Source organism: Myxine glutinosa, chromosome 3, assembly GCF_964187855.1.
Source record: "Myxine glutinosa chromosome 3, kmMyxGlut1.1, whole genome shotgun sequence".
Classification (NCBI taxonomy): domain Eukaryota; kingdom Metazoa; phylum Chordata; class Myxini; order Myxiniformes; family Myxinidae; genus Myxine; species Myxine glutinosa.
The window spans coordinates 101,703,462-101,723,312 of NC_136263.1; the positions used below are offsets into that span (position 1 = coordinate 101,703,462).

The window sequence follows — 19,851 nt, forward strand, 5'->3', positions numbered from 1 at the left end:
AAAAAAATGGAATGATTTTGTACCAACACCACAATGAAACAATCACAATTCACATATTCGTGAAATTCGAATATTTTCGTCACAATGAAAACATAGTCACAAACGGGTACTGGAGACAATGTGACAAACGTCACAAACAGGTACAATATTGGAGAGGCCATTGCCAAAACGATTTGTTTTCTCTGGTACGTGTTTCTAGGCGGGTTCTGTTTCAGATAAACCGGTAAAATGCCTACCAAATGGAAAGCCTCATTAACGAAAACGTCCAAGGAAGCTGTTGCAAGAAAGAAGGCTTGCCGAGATGAGAACTATCGGAGGCAGGAACAAGTACGTGACACACTGACACAGCTGCACACCAGTCTCGGAGGCAGTCCGAGGAATACAGATCTGCTGAACAAGATCGTGACAGCTGCACACCAGAGCACTAGGAAAGTCCAGCTTAAAGTGGCTCTAACGCAAAAGAGGAGGATTGGAGCAGTGTTTGATGTCCAGCACTTTGAGGAAGCTGACTATCCAGCAAAGCAGCAAGGTCACAAGCTGCCAAGTCTACGATAGAGGACGTAAGTGCCCCTTCTGCAAGGCCCACTGTTGGAATGACGAACGACCTGGATTCTGCTGTGAGAAGGGCAAAATTGCAATCAATCTGCTCGAGACCTACCCTGAAGATTTCAAAGTTCTGTTCGACCGAAAGGAGTTTATTGAGAAGATACACCAGTTCAACAATGCCTTGGCCATGGCATCGATCGGAATCAAGGAGCACTTCATGCCAGGATTCAGCCCCATGGTGAAGCTTCAAGGTAAAGTCTACCATCGCATTGGACCACTCCAGCCAGAAAGTGATCAATCGCATCCAACGTTCGCTCAAATATGGTTCCATGACAGTGACGAACTGGAAAACTGACTGCGATTTAATGAACAGCTCAACGGTAATATTGACATTCTGAAGACTCTCCAAGACTGGCTGCGTCAGAACAATCCCTACATCGTCTCTGAAATCTGCCCTTGAGTCGATGGAAGCAGACAACAACATCACCATGGTTCTGGATGCAAGAAAGCGGCCTTCAGGTGAGCATGCTCGACGTTACAACCTCCCGCAGGCAAGCGAGGTATCCATCATCATACCCGGTGAGCATGTGGACCATTTGAACGTCATCCTCTAAGCGTGAAGGTAGACTTCAAACCATCACGGAGCTGCACCGGAGCTACGATCCTCTTCACTATGTGCTGATGTTCCCACATGGTGAAGAAGGATTGAAGATCGACATCCCTCATGCAAAAAGCCGAGGCGCTATATCCCCAAGTGAGTTCACAAGGTTCCGCCTTCAGATCAGAGATCAAAATTTCAATCAGGTCATGAGGCGTCGACGACTTACTCAGCAGTACGCATGCGATCAGTATGCCAAGGCTGAAGCGTCAAGACTTTGGTGGGAAAGGAACAACCAGAAGACGATCCGTGCAGACAAGTACCAAGGCCTGATGGATGCTATAGATCACCACGAAGTTTGAAACACAATGGAATAATATTTACCGATATGAACAGTGATGTGGCTTTTATTGAAATTCTAAAGATACTGTTTTGATTTTGATGATTTACGTGTGATATGATTTGACGGATGTTTATATGAATAGTTTAAAATAAAAAAAATTCTGCCTTCAATTTCTGATATTTTGCCTTTTCATTTCGGCTTCCCAATTGAAGCCCCACCCGCCCGTAGGTCGGGTACCGTTGCTAGTAATGTAAAATGTGACTTCAAGCCCTCAATCCCTTCCCCACCCAACCCCAAAATTCCCTTTCACCCTAACTCTCGCCCCAACTCTGTCCTCCCATCCCCCCTTTCTTAACAACGTTAATGTTTCTGTTCGTTAAAAATAATGTTAAAAGCAAATAAGATTTTAAAAAGCAATGTTCAATTGACAATCTCACAATTCTTCAGTAAAAATAGGGACAAGTAAGTTAAATAATAACATACAAGGTCGTTCGTAATGGGAAAAACGAAAACATGAGCTCCTTGGACAAAGACCTTTATGATGAAATGGGTTTATGGTCCCTGGTAAAGTAGTTGAAGAGAAAATAGACGAAACATGGAAAAAAAGAAAAGAAAAAAAAACAGAACAAGAGGGAGAATTGCTTTGCAATGCATGTCCCCTTCTGGTTCCAATGAATGTTCTTGTTCCAAGCACTCAACAATGTGAGTCATTTACAGTATGACAAAATGTTTTAGGTATGCAAAGCTACAGAATAAGTTGCAGTTTCTGTAACTTATCATAATGAAGCCATGTACCAGGTTTCAGGTGAATATGTTTAAGGGTATGGGAAAAGTCATGAAAACCACAGGTGGGAAGGACAGACGGATGGACAGGAGGGCAAACCTATCATCCCATCCGGTGAAACCGGTAGGAACTACTGAGCGTATTATTTAAAAAGATGGTATAGTCATTGGTAACTGAGCCCTGCTTTTTCCTTCATTTTCAAATGTGTATGTTAAATTATTCTATGCCAATAGCTTCATCAATTCAACTACGAAGAAATGCACAATCACTGTGGATGTACAGAGGTGGCCAAAAATATTGGCACCCTTGCACGTTTTTCAAATAACTCACAATTTTCTTGAAAAACAAGTTGAAATTGACAAACGTATTTGGTCTCCACAATTCTTTATTTCCCCGTTAATATTACAGAACCTTTGTTTTTGATTCAGAACTTAATATATCCTTTTAAATCAGAAAATAAAAAGAAATGGCATTGACAAAATTATTGACACCCTGGACTTAATATTTGGTAGCACGGCCTTTGGACAAAATAACTGCAGTCAAGCGCTTCCTAGAGCCATGAATGAGCTTCCTACACCTCTACTGGCAGTTTGGCCCACTCGTCTTGTACAAACTTCTCCAGTTCTCCCAGATTTGAAGGGTGCCTTCTCCCAACTGCCGTTTTCAGATCTCCCCACAGGTGTTCAATGGGATTTAGATCTGGACTCATTGCTGGCCACTTCAGAACAGTCCAGCGTTTTGTCTTGAACCATTCCTGGGTGCTTTTTGAAGTGTGTTTGGGGTCATTGTCCTGCTGCAAGACCCATGACCTTCAACTGAGACCCATCTTTCTGACACTGGGTTGAACATTGTCCTCCAAAATGCCTTGGTAATCTCCTGATTTCATGATGCCATGCACACATTCAAAGCACCCAGTGCCAGTGCCAGCACAGGAACCCCAAAACATCACTGAACCTCCTCCATGTTTGACTGTAGGGAAGGTGTTCTTTTCTTTTAAGGCTTCATTTTGTTTTCTGTAAACAGAGATGTGCTTTACCTAAAAGCTATAATTTGGTCTAATCTGTAAATAGGATATGCTCCCAGAAGGATTTTGGTTTGTTCAGGTGTGTTGTGGAAACCCCCAGTTGGGCTTTTTTATATATCACTATCTATCTCTATCTCTCTTTGTCTATCTATCTCACAGCAGTGGGGTCCTCCATATAACCCCCCTTCATGGAGTTGGTGACAGATGGAACAAGTTGAAACTGTAGTACCTTGTGTCTGAATGCCAGCTGGAATCTGTTTGGCAGTTGATCGAGGTGCTTTCTTCACCATTCAAACAATCCCTCGCTGCAATCTTCGATAAAGTTCTCTCTTGCGGCCACGTCCAGAAAGGTTGGCTATAGTGTGATGGGCCTTAAACTTCCTGATAACATTGCGTACGGTGGACACAGGAACATCAAGGTCTCTGTAGATGGACCTGTAGCCTTGAGATTGTCCATGCTTGGCTACAATCTTTTGTCTGACCTCCTCCAACAATTCTCTGGTTTTCTTTCTTTTCTCCATGCTCATTGCAGTACACAGTGACACAAAACAGCAGAATGACTCCTTTTCTCTCTTCAAGCTGGTTGATTGAGTGATTTTTATATTGCAGGCACCTGCAACTCACCACAGGTGAGTTTAATTCCAAAGTAAAGGAGAATCACCTGCTTGAAATCTAATTATTTCTAACGACTTCTAAAAGATGCCAATAATATTGTCCAGACCATTGTAGGATATTTGTGTGGAATAAGCTAAGATTTCGTAATTTTTTCAGCTTTTTTTGTTTTGTTCCACTGCAAACCGAAGAAATACATATATGGATACCAAAAGATTATTTAATTTCAACAATTTTCTGGAAGAAATGGTGCATTATTTGAAAAAAGTGCAAGGGTGCCAATATTTTTTGCCATGACTGTATATGGCAGAGGTGTCCTTGCACAAGCCCCATGTGTGAGGTCAACTATCTTCATATGGGAGGTCAACTATCTTCAATCATTGGCAGGAGTCTGTTAAAGATGACACCAGATCAGGAAGGCCTGTAGAAGTAACCCACCGACAAACTACTGTCTGAGCTGAGGCATTTATCATGAAGGATCAATCACTCCATTAAGTTTGCCAAAATATCCATAGCATTTGGAAGATCTCAAGGCAGCTTTTTCACCATCTACAAACCCTTACTGAAGCACTCATGATCAACAGCAATGGGTGGCATCATTCCATGACATTTCAATCTGTTCAATACATTAGGTTAGGGTTAGGGTTAGGGTTAGGGTTAGGGTTAGGGTTGTGCAAGATTGTGCAAGTTAGTCTTGTGCAAGACTCGATGAATTTTTGTAATTGTGGAAAACGGACAGAATTCACGAAATCCATGACTTGAAATTGGAAACTGAATCCGAAACGGACAAAAAATAAATGCATTAAATAGCACCTTAAAAGTCAAGATTAGGTCAAAGGGACGGGGCTGGGAGGCAGCAGTTTGGGGTGGGGCGCCAGTGATCTGGGGAGGGGAGGGGCTGGGCGCCGCACAGCGGGGGTGCGGACGTACCAATGCTCCACTCATATCAATCGCAGCGGCTTTGGATTGAGAAGAAACGTAAACGTAATTGAGAAGAAAAATTGATCATCATTGACTGCCACTAAATACCAAATTAATTCTAACAATCTCTGGAGAGCCCAGTAAAGATGAAATTAGACTGGACAGTTGCCCCACTTTGTTGAAAATTTAGTCACATCATTCCTCAAAACATACGATTGCATGTGAAAGCAAAATGTCAAAAGTGTGCAGATGAAGCTTTGGTGAAACTTTTATTTACAGTAAAAGAATTGTCAAAATACAGACAAGATTGCCTCAACCAATTATCAAAAATACAACATTGAATGAAACACCGAAAACAACTAGAATGGAACTCAGTAAAGCGCATTCCAGTAGTCTCATCACATGCTCATACTAAACAAAAAGACCATCGTTAACTCAACACTACTATTATCGCCCATATACCCACATCATCCATGCACCTTAATATGTCACATACATTGCGATTATCCATAGCTTTATTGATTATTAGAATATTTAATGACTGCCATCAACCACCAATAACAGAAAATAGAATTGTATGTGCAGGGAGTTCTAGCAATCCCCTGGTGTACATTGCATTCAGAAAGTATTCACACCCCTTGACTTTTTCACATTTTGTTGTGTTACAGCCTGAATTTAAAATAGATTCAATTGAGATTTCTTGTCACTGATCTACACATAATACCCCGCAATGTCAATGTGGATATAATTTTTGGAAATTTTAACAAAATAATTAAAAATGGAAAGCTGAAATGTCTTGAGTTAATACGTATTCAACCCCTTTGCTCTGACCCTCAAACTTGAGCTCAGGTGCGTCCAATTTATTTTGATCATCCTTGAGATATCTACAACTTGATTGGAGTCCACCTGTGGCCAATTCAATTGATTGGACATGATTTGGAAAGAAACACCTTTCCATTTAAGGTTCCACAGTCGACAGCGCATGTCAGAGCAGAAACTCTACCATGAAGTCCAATGAATTGTCCGTAAAACTCCGAGATATAATTGTGAGGAGGCATAGATCTGGGGAAGGGTATAAAACAATTTCTAATGTTGAAAGTTCCCAAGAGCACAGTGAATTCCATCATTAGGAAATTGAAAGAATATGGAACTACCCAGACTCCTAGAGCTGGCCCTCCGACCAAACTGAGCAACCGGGCAAAAAGGACCATGGTCAGGGACGTGACCAAGAACCCAATGACCACTGACAGAACTACAGAGTTCCTTGGCCGAGATGGGAGAACATGCCAGAAGGACAACATCCTTTGCAGCACTTCACAAATCATAGGCTTTAAGGGAGAGTGGCCACTGGCCATATGGATGCAACTCCTGAGAAAAAGACAAGACAGCACGTCTGGGGTTTGCAAAAAGGCACGAGAAAGCCTCGGAGGATGAGGCAAAAGGTTCTGTGGTCTAATGAGAAGAATATTGAACTCTTTCTGAATGCAAAGCACTACGTCTGGCAGAAACTGAGCAGAACTCATCACCCGTCTAACACCATAATTACCATGAAGCATGGTGGTGGCAGCATCATGCCATGGGGATGTTTTTCAGTGGCAGGGACTGGGAGACTTGAAAGGATAGAGGGAACAATGAATGGAGCTCAATACAGGCAAACCCTTGAAGAGAACCTGCTTCAGAGTGCAAAAGACCTAAGACTGCGAATATTTTCGTTCCAACAGGACAATGTCCCCAAGCATACAGCCAAGGCGCAGACTTGAATCCCATTGAAAATCTGAGGAAAGACTTAAACATTGCTGTTTTCACTGAAGGTCCTCATCTAACTTGACTGAGCTTGAGCAAATCTGCAAGGAAGAATGGGATAAACTCCCCAAATTCAGATGTGCAAAGCTGATAGACATACCCAAGAAGACTCGAAGCTGTAATAGCTGCAAAGGCGCTTCTACAATGTATTGACTCGGGGGGGGGGGGGGGGGGGGGGGGGGTTGAATACTTATGTAACTTAGATATTGCTATATTTCATTGTTAATTATTCTGTATAAATTTCCCCCCAAAAAAAAATTTCAAAACCTTTTTCCAAAAAATTATTTTTTTACTCACATTATGGGATACTAGGGCATTGCCCGTACGTGGGTGCCCGTTCCTTGCCCAAAAAAAAAAAAAACGCTACCCGTACGCTCTACCCCGCCCGTACGCCCGTAAACAAAAAATAACAACGCTCTTCGCTTCCGCCCTTCGCTCTGACTGAATTGGGAGAAATAATGCGCATAAGAAATCGAATTACGTACCGTAATGGCGGTCAGCTCGTAACGCGCACACTGTCCGGAAGTTCGCATATCGCATATCTATCTATCTATCTATTAATGCCCATTTATTCAATTATCGCCAACGTATTTTGGCTTTTTGCAATTTAATCGCAAGGAAAAGTAGAAAGAGAAGAGGGAAAAAAAGAAAAGCCTTGCCTTGCTGCAAACAGCTGCTGCAAACAACAACAACATGGAAGGCTGCACTGTCCGGAAGTTGGCATATCGCAGTTACGATTATTTTAGTGTTAATGGCCAATTATTCAATTAGCGCCAACGTATTTTGGCTGTTTGCAATTTAATCGCAAGGAAAAGTAGAAAGAGAAGAGGGAAAAAAAGAAAAGCCTTGCATTAACGCATTAACGCTTGCATTGCATTAACGGTTCGGCACACGTGATAGCTCGCTGCTCTCTGATTGGTTGAAGCGTTTTTTGGACATAGCTCGGTAGGTACTTGTCCGATTAATTACAAACCTTGAAAAGGCACATCCTCGGGTCCCCAGCAATATACCTGGCAAGTTTCAAGTATATCGGACCCGTGGTTGTCGAGAAACAGCGGTCACAGACAAACACACAGACACACAGACACACAGACACACAGACACACAGACAGACACACAGAGATTGCTGGAATTATAGATAGATTATGTATGAATCAGTGACAAAAAAAATCTCGTTTTAATCCATTCTACGTTCAAGCTGTAACAAAATGTTTAAAAAGTCAAGGGGTGTGAATACTTTCTGAAGGCACTGTATGTCATTGTGTATACTGCCACGTCTGTGTACGTCCTTTGTAGATGAGCACACATGACATCGTAAAAAATCAATTTCATTCAGAATTTCATTATGTCCCAGATATCTGGTTCTCCACATTTTTCAGACCTCCTATTTTTAATTTTATTTTCCTTTTATTATCCCCCACGTTTGTGTCATGTTGGTCAAACGATACATCACCCAGGGGAGCCACAGACGATTTGAGGGGTGGAGACCACCATGCTTCATGTCCAACAGATAGAAAAAAATTGAGACATGGCTCATTGTAAAGACCTCTCCATGGGGAATAATACAGACTTGGCATTTAATATGGAATTATTTTTTTTGTGTGGGTGAACTTACTTTTCAAGATGACTTAGAACCAAAAGTTCATTGGAATTATGTTAAAATTATTCTAGATTTTGTTAATGTGACCTTTAAAAGAAACGAAAAACACATTTGACATTTCGAAGCAAATAAATTGATCCTTGAAAGTGATGTAAACTGATAGCGAACTCAATTCACGGACAGTACTGTGTTAAACTTCTGTACATTTTCCAGAAGTATCTCTTTATTTTGCACATTAGCCAAAAAAAATTTCAACAAAAACAAAAGCTAAATGATGACGGGGATTACGGACAGTAAAATTACAGTTCAGTACTTCGTGTAACCCCCACGAGCATTCAGGAGAGCACGTACACGTCGAGGCATGCTGTTCACGAGATTTGCCAAGGTTTGCACAGGAATCGCTTGCCATGCAGTGACAATAGCCTGCTGCAATTCACGCACAGAGGTCGGCTGCTGGTCCAAGTTGTCGATTTGACGCGTTAATTCTGCCCACAAGTTATCTATCAGATTCATATCCGGGGACATGGCAGGCCACTCCATATGATCTACACCACGGTCAGAAAGAAAGTGTTGGATCATGCGAGCACGATGAGGCCGTGCATTGTCATCTTGGAAGACAAAGTTTCCTTGAAAGGCTGCACGAGCAAATGGAAGCAATGTTTCTTCCAGAATGACCCTGTACTTGAACTGGTTCAGGTTTCCATTCAGAACAACGAGGTCAGTTTTGCCCCCTGCATGAAAAGCAGCCCAAATGGTCACCCCACCACCTCCAGCTTGGACTCTTGGCACTATACAATCTTTGTTGTAGGCTTCATGCACTTGTCTGCGCACTCGGACGCGGCCATCTTGACGATAGACCAGAAATCTAGACTCGTCAATGAAGATCACGTGATTCCAGTGTCCTGGCTGCCATTGACGGTGCTCTCTGGCCCACTGCAATCGGCGCTGGCTGTGTTGTCTGGTCAGGCGTGGCTTTCTCAGGGGATGCCTGGCACGATAGCCTGCTTGAACCAGTCGTTGGTTGACTAGCCTTCTGGATACAGGCACATTTGTCAGTTGAGGCCACTCAGCCCTAAGCCGATTAGCTGACTTGGTACGGCCATTGCAGACTAACCGGTGCAGCTGGCGATCATCTCTCCTTGTGGTTCTGCGTGGACGTCCTGGCCTCGGTATTGGAGTAGGGACACCCCTCTGAGCATTTCGTTTCAGGATCTTTGACACCTGACCTTGAGTGATGCCATACTGCCGAGCAATAGCACGCTGTTTCATGCTATAATTTCGTAAAGCCACCACTCCATGACAAACAGCATTGTCAAGTTGACGGACCATCTCCAGAGGAAGCGGCAATAACTTTTGTAGACGTGCAGCAGTTGTTTTCCACTAATACAGAACGTAACAACCCTTGTATACCCGACTGTGAAGCCAATCGTCAACTGTACCTGTCCTTACATTTTGTCACGCCACCTGTGATATAATCCTGTTATTGACTTCTTGCTGCGAAAGACAATCAGTGACATGGTTCTTTCAACAAAGACATCACCGAAGGGTAAAATAAACTCACCAGATTGATATCCTGAGTTCAGAAAGTAAACCCAAGTCAAGAAAAAAAATATATTCCATATTAAATGCCAAGTCTGTATGTTGATGATGTCATAGGTTACTCCATTATGACATCATCATTCGACAAGTACAAAACTTCATCCGATGAGGATGAATGAAATTTCTTGAACGTCATCTCAGGATAAATTAGTGGAGAAAAAAATTATGTCATCGGTCACGTGGTTCAGCCGCCATATTGGTTTTCACACAAAAGCCTTAAAAACCACTAAAAACACATCCTGGCAAGGGTCTGCAATCTCCGATTGCTCTTTCTTGTTTTATTTTTTTTCTTTAGTTATTTTTGTCTTAAACTACAAAGCCACTTCCAGAAAGGATAGATGGATGATTACTATGACAAAGCAAGTGACATTTTAGAACACAGTATTTCAATTATCTGTAAGACTTGAGTTTTGACAAAGAAAAGGAAAATCCAATGCAAGTAAATAGCTAACTAAATGCTTCTTTTTCCATCAATAACACGAAATGGAATTTTCATTTTTGGGAGGAAATATAAAAGGCACTTTCATGACATGGAAAATCACTAGCACCAAATGCAGATTCAGCCATATTTGCTGTTTGTTTGGTAACTGGTACTAAAAAGTGGCTTTGCCACTGTAATTGGCAAACCAAATTTGAATCCGTGTCAGAACACTCAATATTATATGATTGATCGACCAATGTCCAACAGACAAGTTGTGTCGTACAAACTTGCAAGTTTTTAAAAGATAAAGCAAAAGCGATACACAACAGTGGAACAGCATTTCACACAGCAAAGCAACTCATGACAATGGCTGTTCTTTGCCGCAAATCTCTCTCTGCTTTACCATGTATACACATTGAGCAAGAGCATTCATGAAAGCACCTCTCTGCAAGACACTTGTAATTACTAGATCATTTGATAACCAGAAGCAGTTAGAAAGTGATTTGATAACCAGTTAAAGCAAGATGATTCAATATCCAGAAGTAACTTGAAATGCCCACGAACTATCGCAATCTCTCCATACAGCTCAAAAGTGTAATGACAATTTTGCAACTTGTAACCTTATTAATTCACTCTAAACGTTTGGAATAAACATCTTGCCTCACCAAACATGACAGAATCACATAATAATAACCAATTTGTTCCCTCTTGAATCACAAGTATACAGCATATGCGTTAACAATGCACTCACATAATTTGTGACACCATGATATTGAAGCAGAAATGATCACTGCCAGAAAATACATTTCACAAAGAACCTGAAACAGCAACATAGACAAGCTCAATTTTCTGAGATGCAAAGGAAATTCTGCTGATTGGCTAAATGCCTCAAGAAAAACAACAATAACAGGGGAATATTAAACATTTTATACAAACATTCCAGTAGGGCATCAAAGACAAATGCCGAGGGAGGTTCACCAAAGGTGTTTATCCTCCTTCAGCACAAGGCACAAGCACAGACGCCATTTGCGATTGCTGCTTTGAGAGCTGGACCACCCAATGTACAGCATGGATATGGCAAACAGTGACTGGAATCTGTTTCGACGTTGGAAGTCCCACTTGCGTAGTTACAGATCCGCCAATGAAGAGGAAATAACTGAAGTAACCAAGACACGACCCAAGGAAAAATCCGAAAACTTGTATTTTACCAACATACATCTTGATGCTGAAAAACTGATAATGATGATATTTAAAAATAAAAAGTTACCACATCTTTTAGAATGTCATCTAATTCCGAGAGCATTTTGAAAGCCCATCATAGCATACTAGAGGGATGTTCAGGTAGAAAGGTGTGATGGGGAATAGGAAACTAGAGCAATGCGACTGTCGCCAATTTGCCTCCGCATAGTCCAACAACGGGTAGATGCCCTCGTTCACTGTCCTAAAAATAAACAAGTTTGATTTAAATCCCTTCAGCTGTTTTCAAGTATCATATTTTCACCAGCCATGACAGGTTTAACATCGATCGGTGAAGCATTTTCAGAGAAGGGATTTTTTTTTAATGTCGGCTTTCAAGATAATATGGCTGCCATGTCACATGACATATGTCCTTTAAAAATGTAGACTCTGCATATGTATGGGTAGAGGATCATGTTTGTGAAGTTTCGTGTTGATCGGATAAGGTTCGTTTTTCTAACCAAGATGGCTGCCAAACCACGTGACCGACGACATCATTCTCAAACTATATGCAACCGTGGTGTTAGATGATATTTGTAAAATTTCGCAATGATAGGGTAAGCGGTTTCAGAGATATATTTCATATTTTTCTTCAATCCAATATGGCTGCCACACCATGTGACCAATGATGTTTTTGTGATCATCTTTTAATTGCCATGACTAGTCAACGACACACAAAGTTGAGTCAATCGATTTGGTGGTTTGGGAGAAGATGTTTTTTTAAAGGTTTTAGGTCAAGTCAAATATGGCTGCCAAACCATGCAACCTATAATGTCATAAATTCACGATTTCAATACAAATGGGTCATAGATCATGTGCATGCAATTTCAGATTTTTAGGAAAAGGAATTCGATCAAAACATTTTTGGCTGGTATACCACTTCACCTATGATATCATTACCATGCTTTCGTTTCCCATTGGGAATACTTGACAATGTGCCAAGTTTCAAATTTTTCCATTCAGCGGTTTCCGAGAAATAACTAAGTATTTGTGTTTAACCCAAGATGGCTACCATACCACATGACCTACGACGTCACAATTATCATAAAAACATTCTGCATGGGTGTCACTCCTACCCTGAAAGTTGTCTCAATTGGACATGTGGTTGATGAGAAAAACGAGGTTTAGCCCGTACAGACGGACGGACAACCCGAAAACATAATGCCTCCGACCACCTTCAGGGGCGGAGGCATAACAAATAAAAAAGGAAAGGAGACAGAGGTGTGGAGGTCTAAAATTCAGGTATTTTTGCATCATAGGTAATATTGTAGAGACAGTCTCTTATCTCTTCTGACAAACAGATGGAAGGTGGTGGGAAGATGGAAAAAAAGAAGGTAATCATACCGTGAAGTTCTCCTTAGATTCAGAGTTCTGATCCATGTAAATCCGGGCTCGAGTGAACCCCTGCATCTCCTCCCCAGCAACAAGCGCTCTGAAGACATATTTTACAACAAGTCACAGATTCACCGAGAGTGCCAAAGGATGCATACTAAAACAGGTGAAATTACCATCTTATACAACTAACGATGTCGCTGAGAAATTCATTTGGAGATTATACTCGTCTGAAAACACAAAAAAGCCCATGTGCATGCTACAGACTTTTACATACGGGAGTTTTTGCTTTACGTACTTTTTTATAAAACATACTTTTTTGGCAAGATGATTATTTTGGTCCACAAGTTTTACTCCGATTTAAGGCAAACTAGAGGCAATAAGCTACGTCCTCAACATTCAATTCCACCCTTTTCCCCCCACATTCACCTGGTTAGCACCAGCTCTTTCCAACACAATGGATGCATCATCAATAGCGCCCAACTTTTATATATATATATATATATATATATATAGATACATATATATATACAGGGTGATTGAAAAGTAACTCCCTATTTTAAAATATTTAGAAATTATTTATTGATTAAAATATTTTTCTCAAATTTTTAGTGTTTATTCCTCAATGTATGAGAATTTAGTCTGTGTTGGTTTTTTGTCAGATTATTTTTTGTTTGAAATTCGGAAGCCCTACAAACATGGCTGGACGTCTTACCCTGCAGTAGGGTGCCCAGCTAGTGGTATGAAGATTGGTCTGATCTCTTTAAAAATATCCTCTGGTCTGATGAAGCGGTATTTCACATCGGTGGGTTTGTGAACCGTCACAACTGCTATTACTGGGCAGGAGAAGATCCTCGTGTTATTTCTGAAAAAACGCAATGTCGGCCCAAGGTAACGGTGTGGTGTGGAATGACTTCGGAAAGGATTGTAGGTCCCTTCATTCTTCGCGATACCATGAATGCTAAAAGGTACCTCACCATGCTGCAAGACTAAATCTGGCCAATTATCAGTGCTTCGGAGAATGTTGAAGATTTGATTTTCATGCAAGATGGTGCTCCTCCACATTTTGCTATTGTTGTTCGTGAATGGCTGAATGCCCACTTCCCTGGGAGATGGATGGGTCGTCGTGGTCCGTATGAGTGGCCAGCCAGGAGCCCTGACTTAACACCATGTGACTTTTTTCGTTGGGGTTGGGTAAAAGAGGAAGTCTACTGTACCAAACCAACGACTTTGGAAGAACTTGAAGGGCGAATACGAGAAGTTATGTCTTCCATCCCACAAGAGTTCCTGGTGAAATCAGTTGACGCGGTTCCCGGGCGGCTTGAGAAGCTGGTGGCGAATTCTGGTGCCCATATCGAATTTTAAATAAAACATCATGCCATACGCTTTCTTCTTATATCCATTTGTTGTAAAAATTATAGTTAAGAAATAAATTATAAGTATTTTAAAATAGGGAGTTACTTTTCAATCACCCTGTATATATATATATATATATATATATATATATATATATATATATATATATATATGTATATATATATATATATATATATATATATATATATATACATATACATACATATACATATACATACATATACATATATATATATATATATATATATATATACATATACATATATACATATACATATATATATATATATATATATATATATATACATATACATATATACATATACATATATATATATATATATATATATATATATACATATACATATATACATATACATATATATATATATATATATATATATATATATATATATATATATATATATATATATATATATATATATATATATATATATATATATATATATATATATATATATACATATACATATATATATATATATATATATATATATACATATATATATACATATATATATATATATATACATATATATATATATATATATATATATACATATATATACATATATATATATATATATACATATATATATATATATATATATACATATATATATATATATATATATATATATATATATATATACATACATATATATATATATATACACATACATACACAGACTTGGCATTTAATATGGAATTTTTTTTTTTTTTGTGGGGGTGAACTTACTTTTCAAGATGTCTTAGAACCAAAAGTTCATTGGAATTATGTTGAAATTATTCTAGATTTTGTTAATGTGACCTGTAAAAGAAACAAAAACCACATTTGACATTTCGAAACAAATAAATTGATCCTTGAAAGTGATGTAAACTGAAATCGAACTCAATTCATGGACAGTACTGTGTTAAACTTCTGTACATTTTCCAGAAGCATCTCTTTATTTTGCACATTAGCCAAAATTTTTTTTAACAAAAACAAAAGTTCAATTACGACTGGGATTACGGACAGTAAAATTACAGTTCAGTACTTCGTGTAACCCCCACGAGCATTCAGGAGAGCACGTACACGTTGAGGCATGCTGTTCACGAGATTTGCCAAGGTTTGGACAGGAATCGCTTGCCATGCAGTGACAATAGCCTGCTGCAATTCACGCACAGAGGTCGGCTGCTGGTCCAAGTGGTCGATTTGATGTGTTAATTCTGCCCAAAAGTTCTCTATCGGATTCATATCCGGGGACATGGCAGGCCACTCCATATGCTCTACACCACGGTCAGCAAGAAAGTGTTGGATCATGCGAGCACGATGAGGCCGTGCATTGTCATCTTGGAAGACAAAGTTTCCTCGAAAGGCTGCACGAGCAAATGGAAGCAATGTTTCTTCCAGAATGGCCCTGTACTTGAACTGGTTCAGGTTTCCATTCAGAACAACCAGGTCAGTTTTGCCCCCTGCATGAAAAGCAGCCCAAACGGTCACCCCACCACCTCCAGCTTTGACTCTGGGCACTACACAATCTTTGTTGTAGGCTTCATGCACTTGTCTGCGCACTCGGACGCGGCCATCTTGATGATGGACCAGAAATCTAGACTCGTCACTGAAGATCACGTGATTCCAGTGTCCTGGCTGCCATTGACGGTGCTCTCTGGCCCACTGCAATCGGCGCTGGCGGTGTTGTCTGGTCAGGCGTGGCTTTCTCAGGGGACGCCTGGCACGATAGCCTGCTTGAACCAGTCGTTGGTTGACTAGCCTTCAGGATACAGGCACATTTGTCAGTTGCTGCCACTCAGCCCTAAGCCGATTAGCTGACTTGGTACGGCCATTGCGGACTAACCAGTGCAGCTGGCGATCATCCCTCCTTGTGGTTCTGCGGGGACGTCCTGGCCTCGGTATTGGAGTCGGGACACCCCTCTGAGCATTTAGTTTCAGGATCTTTGACACCTGACCTTGAGTGATGCCATACTGCCGAGCAATAGCACGCTGTTTCATGCCGTAATTTCGTAAAGCCACCACTCCATGACAAACAGCATTGTCGAGTTGACGGACCATCTCCAGAGGAAGCGGCAATAACTTTTGGAGACGTGCAGCAGTTGTTTTCCACTAATACAGAACGCAACAACCCTTGTATACCCGACTGTGAAGCCAATCATCAAATGCACCTGTCCGTACATTTTGCCACGCCACCTGTGATATAATCCTGTTGGTGACTTCTTGCTGCGACAGACAATCAGTGACATGGTTCTTTTAACAAATAAATCACCAAAGTGGAACAGAAACTTACCAGGTTGATATACTGAGTTAAGAAAGTAAACCTAAGTCAAGGAAAAAAAAAAATTCCATATTAAATGCCAAGTCTGTGTGTGTGTGTGTATATATATATATATATATATATATATATATATATATATATCGAGTGGTGGGTGCTTTTTAGATTTGAACATATTTTTTCTTTTTCTGACGGCAAATTGTCAAAAGTGAGTGCACGATGTGTGTGCTTTGCGGTGATAGCCCAAACATCGTTTTAATAATTAATACAAAAAGGTTGGAGTTTCCCAAATGAATTCACACACACACACACACACACACACACACACACACACACACACACACACACACACACACACACACACACACACACACACACACACACACACACACACACACACACACACACACACACACACACACACACACACACACACACACACACACACACACACACACACACACACACACACACACACACACACACACACACACACTTTGAGACCCGCTAGATCTCCATTCCATCTCTTGAGGCCCACCCACACGTGGGGATAGTCAGGCAAAAACAACTTACAAACACAAACAGACCCACCGAGGCAAGCCCACACCAAGACAGGCACGCCCGCACGCACGCACACACACACGGTTCAAATCCGACCCCAATCAAATCAAAACAGCATGTACCATTTTGAAAGTGTCTATTTCCACAATATTTCCACAATCACAATGACCAAGTGATTTGGCTGTAAAGGGTATTTTTGATTTATTGATTAATCAATTAATCGATCAATTATTTAATTATTCCATTTAATTTTTTTTTTAAGTTACAGCTTCGGATGAAACACTGGTGGTTGAGATATGCTATTAGCCAATTGAATAAGAAATTATTTTACAATTATTATTTATTGATTTTAATTAAGCAATTAATCAAGCAATTATTGTACACCTCTCCCTCCCAATACTGTCTCTATGTGCTGCACGGCAGTATTACAGTGTCCCGGCAATGCAATGCTACGCACTGGAGGATATTTATTTCGCATGGGGGAGGTGTACTTTGAATGTATCTGAACTTGTTTCATTTACGTTTTGCTGGACGTCTGCCTGTTACCTTGATGTAAAATATGTGTCCTCCAAATATTCTGTTTCTAACAAGGTTCATCAAGAGAAAGTCAGCAGCAAACTTTGTATTATAAATGGTGGCTCTATCGGTAGAAACCCATTATTGGTAGGTCCCAATGTTATAGAAACTTTCTTCCATGACGATAATAAGCTGAATTCGTATAGCTTAATGTCAAAAGGGATTTTCAATGACAATTAATTTCCTCAACCAAATGTTGAGGGGTATACTAACTGTTATTGGAAGACCTGTCCCAACATTTGTTTGAGAAAATAAACTTCACAGTCATTATATTTCTTTTGAAATAGACAGTCTTCATAAAGGCGAGTTTTCTGTTGGGTATACACCTTTCAAAATAACATGAGGCAGTGGTAGATTGCACACCATTGTGGCGAGGCATTGTTTATGTCAGTTTACACATGCCATTTCCTTCTCTCTTTTCAACTCCTTCCGTAGAAAGCTTCAACTTTGGCGAATAGTGATATGTGCACACTGAGTATTCAGACAGCATCATCCAGCACTCTTTTAGGCGGAACATTGTAAATTTTGAGAAGCAAATCTTCACACGACATTGATTTGTCTGGGACGTCATTGGATAAGATGCTTCTGTGCTTATGGATTTTCTCACCACTCATTCCCTCACTCAAACCAAGTCTTTTCTCCCCAGGCATCTGCCTGATGATTTTGACATCTTAATAAAACTGCATAGCAGTGTTCATAATATCTTCATTTAACTTTGTCTAAGCATTTCTCAGATTTCGGCTCAATATTCCATAATATTGGGGTTGTACCCGAACAGAGTTGCCAAACACAAACTCGGCGAGTTGCCCTTCCGTGCAGTCATGCCGGGTTTGACTGTCAACTCAAAATAATTTGGATATTTAAGCACTCTAAAAGTGTATATTTTCACATTCCATTAAATTCCACACGTCACGCTAAAACAGAGAAGTGAAAAATTTAAAAACACGTGAATATATTTGCAAACCCCCCGTAGATTTCTTAGACCCTGAAAGATTACAGTACCAGATCACACAAAAAATGTTCATGCTGTTCTCATAGTTTACCAGTCACACCATAGTGAGTAGCAAGCAATGAACTTAGCCAGCACATGTACGTCGACCCGGTTCGCAACTACAGCACTGTACTTCAGCATTCACAAGTAAAAGTAAAAAACAAATTCTTCATTATTTGAAGCTAGTTTCAAAAGAGGTCCAACTTTGCTGTTTCACGAAACCTGAAAGGTTTTTGTTTTTCTTTTCTTTTTTTTCTGAAAGCATCGTTCAAAACCCGACACCGCCTATCCACGGATAAAAAGTGTGAAAATTATTTGTCTCCTTGTTCCTCATTTTGTTTCATTCTTCCCAGGTATTTTGCTTCGACCTCCTCAACATTATCCTATTTCCTTTCATTATTTCAACAACAACAAAAAAATAACAAGAACTGCCACTATAACTGCTGGCAATGATGACAGTCCTATTCCTGATCTTCATCAATGATCTCTCTGGAAAATCCTCTTCAAATATTTACTGATGACTCCACCCTGTGCCTTAACATTCCTCATCCTTCAGACAGGCAGAGTGCAGCATCTCCCTTCTTCCAACCTTGACAAAATCAAAAGATTGTCATAAACTTGGAAAGATCTTTCCATTCTGACAAATCACAGACAGACAGACAGGCAGACAGGCTCAGGCTGGTGCTGGCTCTCTGTCTGTCTCATCCCATCCCCATAATCTACTTTCACAACAATCCTCTTGAGGAAGTTCAGTCATTCAAACTCCTGGGTCTCACTATCAGCCATGATGTTCTGACCCAAACCACATTTCAAAGTTGGCATCCAAAGCCAGCCGCTCCGCTGTTCAAAGTCTTTCCTTGGCACGCCTGAACTGCTTCCTTCCTTGCAAGTGCTACTTCATCAGGATGAAGATTACTGCACTCCAATCCACGTACAAGGCCTTCATGAAACCTGGCAACAACCTCTGAACTACTTCGCACTCAACCTCACCACACCCAATGGATATTCCTACATCAATAAACCATGCTCGGAGGGCCAAGGTGGTGGAATTGCCATTATTCACTGACAAGACATCAGGACCAGCCTCATCTCTATCTCATCTGCTCCATCATTTGAACACCTGGCTTTTAAACTCTCTGGTCACACACAGGCTGTTGTCTACCGCCCTCCCAAACCACACCCATCATTCCTGTCTGACTTCTCCTACTTTCTGACCCAGCTATGTTCCCTCTCCCC

At 40.5% G+C, this 19,851-nt stretch overlaps 1 protein-coding gene across 1 annotated transcript in view; it reads right to left on the bottom strand.

Annotated features, from left to right (window-relative positions):
• INPP5A (inositol polyphosphate-5-phosphatase A) overlaps window positions 1-19,851 on the bottom strand; it is a gene marked incomplete in the record, with an annotated part of 188,074 nt that overhangs the window by 151,237 nt on the left and 16,986 nt on the right. Inside the window, 1 exon segment of the mRNA XM_078774340.1 lies at window positions 12,832-12,919. Within this exon segment, the coding sequence (XP_078630466.1) occupies window positions 12,832-12,919 (88 nt within the window).